This window comes from Abramis brama (genome assembly GCF_963993115.1).
Source record: "Abramis brama genome assembly, chromosome: 18".
NCBI lineage: Eukaryota > Metazoa > Chordata > Actinopteri > Cypriniformes > Leuciscidae > Abramis > Abramis brama.
Genome location: NC_139980.1, coordinates 24,635,409 through 24,648,104, shown reverse-complemented (window position 1 = coordinate 24,648,104; position 12,696 = coordinate 24,635,409). Strand labels below are relative to the sequence as shown.

At 33.5% G+C, this 12,696-nt stretch overlaps 1 protein-coding gene across 2 annotated transcripts; it reads left to right on the top strand.

Moving 5' to 3' along the window:
• The first annotated feature begins 575 nt into the window (after nucleotides 1-575).
• Nucleotides 576-12,605, top strand: cnstb (consortin, connexin sorting protein b). 2 transcript variants are annotated; one of them, XM_084090695.1, is made up of 10 exons: nucleotides 576-717; nucleotides 2,956-3,159; nucleotides 5,090-5,184; nucleotides 6,658-6,688; nucleotides 7,960-8,046; nucleotides 8,642-8,759; nucleotides 9,189-9,210; nucleotides 9,304-9,585; nucleotides 10,741-10,876; nucleotides 10,982-12,605. In XM_084090695.1, exons 2-10 carry the CDS (start codon nucleotides 2,958-2,960, stop codon nucleotides 11,191-11,193), a joined length of 1,185 nt encoding a protein of 394 aa, XP_083946821.1. In that variant the 5' UTR covers nucleotides 576-717; nucleotides 2,956-2,957; the 3' UTR covers nucleotides 11,194-12,605. The 2 variants fall into 2 exon arrangements, with proteins under 2 accessions (XP_083946821.1, XP_083946820.1); XM_084090694.1 differs by having other exon boundaries at nucleotides 9,304-9,594.
• Nucleotides 12,606-12,696: the final 91 nt, after the last annotated feature.

Sequence of the window (12,696 nt, the reverse complement as noted above, 5' to 3'; positions counted from 1 at the left end):
TAGTTTATTTATATTTTAGGGAATGACTTCTGAAAATATTTGGAATATTCTTGGATATGATGCTGATGGATTACTGAAACTGAACTCAAGCAGACTTTTTCTTTATACCAGCATTTTTCTTGTTGATGATGAATAATTTGATAGTAACATAAATATATGAAGAGTTTATTCAGCTTACTGGTTTCAACATTGTTGGATATTGTTCAGTTTTGGGCAGTGAGTAAAAACTTACAATGCAAGTAAAGTAGTTTTGAATATAAAAAGAAAACTACGTTTTTCTCTAATGTCACGTGACAGGAGTCACGACTAACTATTTAATTGCTTTAAGGGCTAATTTGTCATGTTTGCAATTATGTGGGCAAATAGACAATTGTATCGCCTTGAATGAATGCAGTTTTAAAATGAACAGCAGCCAATTTGATGTCTCCAAACACTTTCAATGTCAGTGCCACATGTGAACCGATGGGTGGCACTAACGTCCACTGTTGTCCAGCAAGATCGAAACCTTGAAAAGAAACGCCCCTGTTTGGATTGTAAACAACTGCACAGATGCAGAGACAGGCAGGGCATCGAAACTGATTTGAGATCGGTCTGTATTTCACAGAGAGGGGTCTGGGGTCGCTGCTTGAGCAGCTCTGGGAACAGATATGAACGGTGCGCGTGCACGCGTTCACAGATGCGGACTATTGTAACATCATTACAGAGACTACGTTAAACGTAAGTACGACATGAGTCGTGTGTCTGTTTTTCTTTTTGAAACGGTTCTGATGAAAATAAAATAGCGCGAAAAGACAAGACGCTGTGAAATGGTTAAGGGATACTAAAGCACGCGCCCTTTACACCATTTTTCATTTGTGTGCAAGGTATGAATACAAAACTAGATCGGTAGAAATATATTACAAGAGCTGTAACGTAAATATAAATGTATTTTACCAGTCCACGTTGTAATGCTGGGTTTCGCTTAAGCCGTTTATATGTACATTTATTAATTTAGCACACTCATTAATTAAAATGGTGAAGATTCATTCTAAGTTCAATACGATGCTATCTTCAAAGTTGACCAGAGGGGCAGAGAACAGTTTTCTTTTCTTTTCTTTTCTTTTCTTTTCTTTTCTTTTCTTTTCTTTTCTTTTCAAATGGGTCAGTTTTAGTATGTGCTTTTCTTTAATATAACGTTAGGCCTCAGGGCACGCATGTGAACACCTGTCTGTTGTTAAACATAAGCATGTCCTGACATCTATATTTGCAGGCTACTATACAATCACTTTGCCTGTTAAATTATGATAATTCATGGTTTAACTTTAGTGTACTCTAAAAGTCATTGTTAAACCCAACCTTGATGTGACTGGATGTCACTCAAAAATAAATAAATAGCCTAAATTAATAAATATAAATAAATTAGTCAGTTAGATAACAGCACCAAAACAAAACCGTGGTGGTGCCATGGTACACAATCAGAATGTTATATGGCATTTTTAATATATACCATGGTATTAAATGATTAAAATGACCATTTTTACATGGTACTTAAAGTTAAGTACTTACTACTTAACAGTAGGCAAAACTGAAATATTGTGTTTCCATATAAAAAAAAACAGATAAACATGGTTATACTACAGCAATTTTTTATGTTATGATTTAAGATTCTTTAAGTTACATTATTGCTGCAAATTACTAATATTGCAATATACACTACTGTTTAAAAGTTTGAGGTCAGTAAGAATTTATTTACATATACTTTTAATCAGCAAGTATGCGAAATGACAGTACAAATTTTATTTTTTTCAAATAAATGCGGTTCTTTTGAACTTTTTATTCATCAAAGAATCCTTAAAAAAATGATCATGGTTTCCAAAAAAAAACAAGATTTCTTTTTGCTGTTGATAATAATAAGAAATGTTTCTTGAGAACCAAATCAGCATATTAGAATGATTTCTGAAAAATCATGTGACACTGAAGACTGGAGTAATGATGCTGAAAATTCAGCTTTGCCATCACATGAATAAATTACATTTTAAAATATAGTCAAATAGAATAAATAGTTACATACTACTGTAATAGTATTACTACAGTCACTGTAATAATATTTCACTATATTAATGTTTTTACTGTATTTTTTACTGTTAAAAATGTACCAAACTCAGACTTTTCAACGTTAGTGTATTAAACGAACTTATGCCAATGAAATTTATTTCAGGACAATTTCTGCTAACAAAACTGTTGCACTTTTGCTGCATCAGGTACAGTGTCAATCTCAGCATGTCTCATTAGGTTATATGTTCACACTGTTCAGCTTTTATTAGGGTTCATCTTGACATCGATCTGGCCAGTAGTGGTCATGTTATGTCAAGAAACATCTCAACTTTTCTGTCAGCCTTTTCCACCTCATCATTCTGTTACCACTCTGACAGTGACAAGTAATTTACTATGAGGACACTCATCCACACTCCACCCATTTTCCATCTCTCTGTCTCTGGTTTCACTGCTCGTCCCTCAAAATGCCTAGACAGAGTGAAAGACAAGCATCCCTATCCCATGAATTATACAGCGCTGCTATAACCGGCTCTTGTTTTTGAACACACCTGTCAGTTTGAGCTTGCTGTCAGCTTCGGGAGTAAATCAAGTGAGTGTTGGTTCGTTTTAGGACACCCTGTTTCACAGCTTCACAAGTTTTTCCTCAAGTAAGGCCCAAGATCTGCCTGAAAAAAATTTCAGCAACACCAAACATGTCCTACTTGTGTTTCCTCTTTGAATTCTTTTCAATTTACGATCACTGTGATGCATTGTCACTGATGGCAGATATGACCAGCATAAGAGACAGAGCAGGGTGAAGAACTTGAAAAACCACCCTGTCCCCAATTGGTGGATATATTTAGTCCTTAATGCTTTCTCTTGAATTCTTATTAAGATATAGATTCATTTTCATTATGGTCTTTCTTTGTGATCACCTTGCAGTTATGGGAGAATCCAATACAAGGAAGTCTGTACGATGGAAAGAGACGAGCACAATAACCCAGACCGCAGAGGACATCATTACGTCTTACCTAACAGCCTCTGATGAGAATCAGAACAAGCTGCACGAGGCAGAGGTTATAGACGTGGAAGCTGTTACACTCCACTCGGAGATTATGAACCCAGAAGAGAGGTCTTTAGATCATGGTAGGCATTTTATATCGCTGTATTCTGGTGCTGTAATTCTTGTCTTGATGAAAGAAATATTACTTAAAAGTTTATAAATAATTCAATCAAAAACGTGAAATGGAATTACTTCCTTTTTTCTTTGGAACACAAAAGGTAGAAATATTTAAGAATATACTATTTATTTATTTGTGTACTTTTTATGTAATTGAAGTTATTCAATAATTATTCAAATGATTCAAGTTCAAAAGAACAGCAATGTAACAACGTTAAAGTGTCCTAACTAAACAAAAGTACTAAGGACACTTTTACATTGTTACATTGCTGTTCTTTTGAACTTTGTTCTTCAAATCCTGAAAAAATGTATCACGTTCTCCACAAAAATAATAAAAATTTCGTATAAAAAAGAAACATTTCTTATGCGGCAAATCAGCATATTAGAATGATTTCTGAAGGATCATGTGACACCAAAGACTGTAGAAATGATGCTGAAAATTCAGGAATAAATTACATTTTAAATATATATTAAAATAGAAAACAGCTATTTTAAATTTCACAATATTACTGTATTTTTGTTCAATTAAATGCAGCCTTGTTGAGCATCTTAAAAAACTAGCATATAGCACACATGTTATATGGATCACTTTGATGGTGCTTTTTATGAGGATTGAGAGTAATCACTATGATATGTTGTTGTATGGAAAAGCGCTGTGTGAGGATCCTTTTAAATTATTATTTTGTTCCAGAAAAAAAAATGTCTGTTTACTTGTTAGGAATGACATGAGGAAATAATGACAAATTTGTCATTTTGGCTGAACTGCTTCTTTAAGGTTAAATTTTAGACCAACTGCTAACCACGTGAACACATTCCAAAAACAATCTTTCCTTTAATTATTAGCAGGTATTAAGTAGTTTAATTAACCATAAACCTAAGTAACCATAATGCACTCAAATCACTGGATTTACAGTACAGGTCAAAAGTTTGGAAACATTACGTTTTTGTATATTTTTGAAAGAAGTCTCTAATGCTTATCAAGGCTGCGTTTATTTGATCAAAAATACAGAAAAAAACAGTAATATTGTGAAATATTATTACAACTTAAAATAATAGTTTTCTATTTGAATATACTATAAAAAATAATTTATTCCTGTGATGCAAAGCTGAATTTTCAGCATCATTGCTCCAGTCTTCAGTGTCACATGTGACATCCAGTCTATCACATGATCCTTTAGAAATCATTCTAATATTCTGATTTATTATGAGTGTTGGAAACAGTTCTGCTGCTTAATATATTTGATGAATAAAAGGTTAAAAAGAACTGCATTTATTCAAAATATAAAAAAAATTCTAATAATAAATCTTCTTTACTATCACTTTTTTTATCAATTTAACACATCCTTGCTGAATAAAAGTATTGATTTATTTCAAAAAAAGAAAGAAAAAAATGACTGACCCCAAATTACTATATATACTAGTGTATATTGTTGTTACAAAAGATTTATATTTCTAAAAAATGTGCTTTTTTTTTTTTTTTTTTTAGTTTTTATTCATCAAAGTATCCTAAAAAAGTATCACAGGTTATGAAAAATTTTTTCCAACTTTGATAATGAATCATCATATTAGAATGATTTCTAAAGGATCATGTGATAGACTGGAGTAATGATCCTGAAAATTCAGCTTTGCATCACAGAAATAAATGATAATTTAAAGTATAATAAATTGGAAACCAATTATTTTAAATTGTAATAATATATCACAATATTACATTTTTTTCTGTATTTTTGATCAAATAAATGCAGGCTTGATGAGCAGAAGAAACTTCTTTCAAAAACATTAAAAATAGTAATGTTTCCAAGCTTTTGACCTGTACTGTACCAGTTTGCTAAATTCATAATTATGCATTTGCATCAGAGTTCCTAATGTTTTTTTCCTGATGTGATCTCTGTACAGGTACTCTCCCTGGACCTAGTCCTTCTCTTCTGGCTTCACTGCAGTCCCTTGTTGAAGAGAATGATCACATGCTCCTCCCTCATTCCTTACATCAGGTGAGTGCACTGGGAGTTTGAAAAGGTTACGCCCACAAAAAGGCCAGAGCCAAAACACAAATTGGCATGAAAGACCTTAAAGGGCCATTTAGTTTCAATGCATTTTTATTTGAACTAAATGTATTAATTAAACAGCACGTAAACTTGTAAAAAAAAAATTAAATAACCTGTTAAACATGAAAGTATTATGCAATCAGGTAAGACATTTCTCCTTTTATAGCTTTTTAGCATAAAGAGTCCTTTAAAATTCAAGAACCCTAGAGTTATATATAGAACCCCACTGAACCTTTTATTCTAAGAGTGTTGATAACTTCTGTTGTTTACTTTTTTTAAAGGGAAAAAAATCAGTAATCTTATAGAGTGCAACAGTCTTGTTCTGAAAGTATATATAGCTCCATTCATTTTCTCCATAGGGAAATAGATTTTTAACGGTAACATATAAACCAGCCTTACTGTGAGCTACGAGTAAGATAATATTTGCTTCTGTTGAAGCTGTTATTCTGCATTATTTCAACTTAGTTTTAAAATAATCCTGTTTAACAGCAGAATTTGTGGTGAAAACTACATTACCCATGATGCTGTACAGAAAATTCCACCAATCTGAGTCGAAACAAGATAATGCTTCATGGGATAATAGTTCTCTCTATTACTAAAGCTGTTAAGTTCACAGTTTTGAACCGTTTTTGTTTTTTTTTGTCTGATTTTCAAATACTTTTTTGCTTCAAATCAAAGTTTGTAATGTTGTGATTCACCTCGTTGCTGGTTGGCTTGGTTCATGGCTTATAATGCTTTAACAAAGACTTTTTAAAAATCCCTATGGGAGAAATGATTGGGAGAAAAGTGGACGGGCTCTAATGAACTCTATTCTTATAAGCTCTTTCGGTTTTAAACTAACTCTTTAATTTCAACCAAAATGTGATATAAGTAGTACAAAAATAGTCTATTCTTGTTTTTCCATATTTTGCGTGTAAAAAAGCTTTGACTAAAACACCATGCACATTTATAATCAGATCTGTCAATAAGACAAACTGCTGAAATGTGCTCTGTGAGTTGTTTTTTTAATCTCCCTGTAGAGAGGGGTGCAAATTGCCTCCCAATGAGATTATTGTAGATAGATAAAATCAAGAGTACAGGAAAAACAATTCATTTTCCTGCATTACACTAAATATAGACGATCCATGTAAGAGAATGCATTAGATAGGGCAGTTATTTTCTCAAACATTCAGACCCGTCAACATGTTGGCATGCGCTTCATTCTGTTGATTGTCCTTTTAAATGTGCTCTTCACTAGAGCTTCTCTTGATCAGGGAATTGAAATGAAATCAAGATTCAGGTCTAACAGGAAATGCGGCTTTGATCGACTAGAGCTGAGAGTCTTTTTACTGAGCGCTTGATGAAACTGTCTTTGTGATGATCCAGGAATTGGTAAGGAGATGTCATATTTTACTTGCTGATATTTTTCGTCCATAACAGATAGCGGAGGGCTACTTCCTTGAAGAGGACTGTATCCTTTTGCATATTAAATCCACCACTGTTATTCTCCTGATCTCTGTCTGTTTCCTCTTTGCCTTTCCTTTACTGTCACTAAATGGTCCCTGTTGATGCTGTTGTCTTAATGACCAGGGCAAGCGTAACCAAGGGGAAGCTCATTGGGGTGTGTCTTTCCATGCTAACATTTAGGGTGTTGGGAAAAGGAAGGATGTTGATAGATATTTAATTTTAAAAAGAGATTTATATATATATATATATATATATATATATATATATATATATATATATATATATATATATATATATATATATATATAATATAACTGTTTTATCTCTGGTCATCATGGGCTTTGGTAAATTTTTTAAATGTTTTTGAAAGATAAAAAAAAAAAAAAAATACTGTGAAATATTACAATTTAAAATAATTGTTTTCTATTTAATATATTTTAAAATGCAATTTTTTTCCTGTGATGGCCAATCAGAATTTTCAGCATCATTACTCCAGTCTTCAGTGTCACATGATCCTTCAGACATCATTCTAATATGATGATTTGATGCTTAATGTTAAAAAGTGCTGCTTAATATTTTTGTGGAAACCATCATACTTTTCCAGGATTCTTTGATGAACAGGAAGATCAAATGAGCAGCATTTATTTGAAATAGATTTTTATTTTTATTTAGATGTTTTAGATGTATTTACAGTCACTTTTGATCAATTTAATGCATCCTTCCTGAAAAAAATTATTAATTTGTTTTAAAAAAAAACTTACCTCAAACTTTTGAATGGTACTCTCTCTATATGTGACCCTGGACCACAAAACCAGTCTTATGGGTAATTTTTTTTTTAAATTGAGATTTATACATCATCTGAAAGCTGAATACATAATCTTTCCATTGATGTATGGTTTGTTAGGATAGGACAATATTTGGCCGAGATACAACTATTGAAAATCTGGAATCTGAGGGTACAGAAAAATCGAAATATTGAGAAAATCGCCTTTAAAGTTGTCCATTTCTATTGGCTATAGTGCTGCATCCATTCACAAAAATAAATGTTTTATATATTTAAGGTGGGAAATTTACTAAATATCTTCATGGAACATGATCTTTACTTAATATCCTAATGATTTTTGGCATAAAAGAAAAATCTATAATTTTGACCCATACAATGTTTTGTTGGCTATTGCCACAAATATATCCGTGCAACATAAGACTGGTTTTGTGATCCAGGGTCACATATAAACACTTTTAAACATTGCTTTCTTTAAGCGTTGACTATCTCAGATCAGTGGGCAGTGGAGTTTCTTCATCTGGAGAAGCTGTACCATGAAAGACTACTGTCTAATCTGGCCTCCATACAAAAGAAATGGGGTAAGAATGCCAGATGATTATGGATAATGGTAAAAAAATGTACACAAAAATGTATTTCCTAAAATAATAATAACTTTAACCAGGGGAGGTCAAATTGTTTGCATGTGAGAGGATTTCCTAAAGCATTATTTGATCTTATAAAGATGAGACTCCTTTTATAAATAGGACAATACTTTTGTAAGTTGAATTGCTAGTTTTATCTTTTACAAGTAAACCGCAGTTGGTATGGTTTGATCTCAGGAAATTGCTCATTTCCCAACCGTGCTTCATTGCCCAGACCACATGTGACTCTTTTACTTCACCAATTTCACTGCAGTACAGAGGTCAGACTCTCACATCTTATCTGATTTACTGTCAACAAGGTCTTACTGTGGAAAGTGAAACTTGAAGAATGTCGCATAGCTGTAGTTTTTTTTGGTACAAAGATTTTTTTCATGAAATATCAGGAACTGAGAATGAAATGTGTTTTTAGACTGCTTTCACGTAATCTGTGAGTACATATTGTATACTGTATGAGAGAGAGAGAGAGAGAGAGAGAGAAAATGAGACACACAGTGCAAATATTTAAGACTCAAATCCATATGTTTGGTTTCAGAGTCCCAGAGGAAAATCAGCATCCAAACCGAAAGTAACTCTACTTTAAACGCTAATGGAACTGACCGAGAGCGAGAGCATATGGAAGTGTTGAGTCATATCTGCAGAACACACCAGAGGTGAGACTGTGTGTGGACAAGAACTGTCCGAGGAGAAGAAAATAATAATCATTACATTTTATTTCCAATGTTAAAATCTTTAACCCTGACAGAACCAGGGCCTTGTCAAGTACCATCAATTTAAACTGATTTATAGGGAAATACCTGAAGAAGAATGGAATTTTCGAACCAAAATTTGTTTTTCATTTTTATTTTCTTGTCTTAATTTAATATATTTAAGAGCTTTTATTTGACTATATATATATACAGTTATGCAATATACATTATAATTATGTGTACACACACACACACATATATATATATATATATATATATATCAAATTATTCATTATTTGCTAGGTTTGCTATTGTATAAAAAAAATTTAACAACACTAACAAAATTAAATAACTCCTTAATTAATAATTTGACAAACTCTACTCCTCTTTCAGGCCTAACTTCTCTTTGGAAAAGGTAAAATAAAAAACATTATAACTGTTTTATTATCTGTTATTATTGTTATTATTCTGTTTCTGTGAGTCTGATTAAAGCAGTCTGTTATTGCAGAACATGGATGACATAAAACTACAAAACAGCCCAACCCATGTGACAGAACACAGAAGATCAAAACAAGAACAAGCTTCAGTGAACCCAACCGGGAGAGAAAACCGGGCGGACAACTGCTCATGGCTGGAAGCTGAACAGGAGCCAGAAGAGAACTGTGAATTGAATGAGGAGGATGAGGAGGAGGAAGGTCTCGAGGAGGACGAGTACTGGAATGAGGAGCTGCAGGACGACACAGACTTTGACGGCCAGGTTCCTGTGGATGAGCTGGACGACCTCATTCAGGTAAAGGAGGTAGGACGCTGTAGGAGTGATGTTAATCTCTTGCATATTACCATCTGCTTATAGAAAAAATAAGCATGCTGAGACACCATCCGTCCGCTGCGATCTTTCCAAATCAACCGCTTACAGAACGATTTGTATTCCTCAGAGCTTAGATATGCAATGATGTATTAATATGGGTCCTCAATTTGATTCTTTTTACGACTTTGTGAAAGGTCAAATGGGAATTTCTTCCAATTCTCGGGCCACATTTTTTAGCCACAGGGTTTTTCTGCTTTGTGAAAGCAAAATAGTGTGATGTCATCCACAGCATTATGGCAGCCAGCTGCAGGAATTTTATAAAGAAGCGTTTTGGGAGTGTATGGTTTCCTAAAGCTGTTGGGCGTGGTTGTTTTAATAACAGTCCAACTGCAAAAACCTTCTCCAGAACTGTATTGGACACACATTCTGAAAGAGTTACTGACTTTTTTGATCAACAAACACGACAACTGAGTGATGATTACATGTGTTTGTTTGCTTGTTGTACACAATTATTTTATAGTGATTTAAAGACTCTCATCACTTTTGTTTAGGCCTCTGATTTGACTTGAAAAATTACGAAAATGTTTCTGTTATTATTTACTCGCCATGCCATTCCAAAAGAATGCATGAATTCTCCATTTTGAAGAATGTCGGTAACCAAACAGTTGCTGGTCCCCGTTGACTTCCATAGTATTTTTTTTTTCCATACAATGGAAGTCAATGGGGCTCATCAACTGTCTGGTTGCCAACATTCTTCAAAATATCTTCTTTTGTGTTCAGCAGAGGAAAGAAAGTCATTCAGGTTTGGAAAAACTTTAGGGTGAGTAAATAATGAATTTTGGGTGAACTGTCTCTTTAAGTCCTACTTAAGAGGGTTAAAAAGCACTCTTAAATTCAACTAAAAAAATATTCTATAATACATTGGTTCACATTTAAGTATATTATTTCCATAATAAGTGCTCTTTTTAAAAGTACTCTTTTCACAAGGGATCACAATAATGCAGTTCAGTTCATTATGATGTTGCACATACTCCCCCCTTGTGGTTATTAGTTGTTATTACATTATTTGCTATGTACATGCTTTAAAATGAATTCTACCTCAGATTTTGTTGATTTTTTAATACTGTCTTTCTCTAGACGTTCCCCTCAAATGGCTTAGTCTCTATTTTAAAGAAGAGAGCCTGCATCAAGGAAACCGAGAATGCGACTCCACAAAAAGACTCGACCAAACGCAAAGTCCGTTTCAGAGAGCCAAATGATGCTTTCGATCAAGGTACAATTTCATCACATTTTTGATAACAAATGGTCACACAGGGCCTTTATATATTCATATTTCTGTTTTGTATTAATGTGAGAATGATTTTTCTCATGCTTCCAGATGAGGTGTCTGGAAACTCGTGCCTCGTCCTTCTCCTCTTGTGTCTGGCTACTGTGGTGATTAGCATGGGTGGGACTGCTCTTTATTGTCTCGTTGGAGAGGCGTACTCTAATGTGTGTGTCGACTTCTCGCAAAACGTGGAATTTTTCTTTGGACCTTTACGACGAGGAGTGGACGCTCTCACACAGTGGCTCTCTTCTGGTGTATCATAGCAGCTATTTTATGCTAACTTAAGTGGAACTCTTTCTTTATATTACCATTTCTGATGATAAACAACAGTATTTCTCTTGAGATAATATGCAGAAATGCACATTACCAGACAGGCCTTAATAAATGTTTCTTTAGTGAGTCTGTACTCATCACACAGGGCTTCCTTAATGCATAAATACATCTGTATAAAGTATTTAATACTGGTACTAAAACATGCTTATTAGAGAATTTTAATATACCACAGCTATTCCTCTGATCAATAACTACATGCATTGACAGAATTGCCTTTGGAGCATTACACTGTTTTTGTACATTTTAGTACTCCGATACTCTACATTCCATGGTTATCTTTGTATGTATATTTTTATTTTGAGATAGATTGGCTTGCCACTTTTCAATGGTGCTGTAAGCACAGAAATTCACACATCAACATGAACAAGCAAAAATAGGTGTTTCTAGCAATGTTAACTTATGGGATATTAACTTATCAAACAGATAAGTATATTGAATAACGAATAGCAAATGACCAGGCTGAATAATGAGGATCGATCAGATCTGACTGGATTATGTGACTTCTGTGATTATTAGCACTTCTGTGGTCAGCTGGTACAAAATAAATCTGAAAATTATATAATTGTAAAAAAGACAGCAAGCAATCAATTTGTTTTTACTTACAAGCATGTTTTGTGTTCAATAATCAAAGTTAGTGTGGGTTTTTGTGTTTTCAATAATAGTCTTACCCCCGGTTTCACAGACAAGGCTTAAGCTAGTCCCAGACTAAAATGCATGTTTGAGCCGTTTTAACTGAAAGCAACTTGCACTGACATATCTTAAAACATGTCAGTGCCATTGTTTTGTCTTAATATGCACACCAGTAATTTTTTTATCTAAGGCACGTTTATAAAAGCTACTTAAATGTTCTAATTAAACTAAGGCCTAATCCTGGCTTAACCTGTGAAACCAGGCCTACTACAGCAAGTGTTTTAATGTTATTCTCAGAACTAGAATCCTATTTTTCCTTTGCAAAGTACACATGACATCTCTGAATTATGACATGAAATATATTTTGGAAGTGGGTTTAAGCTGTAACTCTGTCTATGATAATAGTGGAATGGTCTTCTGAATGGAAGAAAAGATGACGCAAATGGAACTGGCACACATAACCTAGGTGAAGTAGGAGCATTTTACATTGGAGACCAGTGTGTCATCCGTAGACTGACTCATAGCTAATTTCATTTCAGAATCCAGTAACAATTTCTCTAACAATAAAGCATTAACAACTCTATTAACAAAAAATATTATAGTGCCACAGCCCTGATTAAGTACCTGATCAATGTACTGTTTCTTGCCAAAAGAACAATATGCTTGAACTTTAAAGTCAATTGTAAAGTAAAGTGCATATTGAAATAATTCATTCATATTGCTTAATTTGATTTTACAATATGTGATTAATCACAAAAACATACAGTGGGGACGAAAAAAGTCTAGAAACGCATTGAAAATAA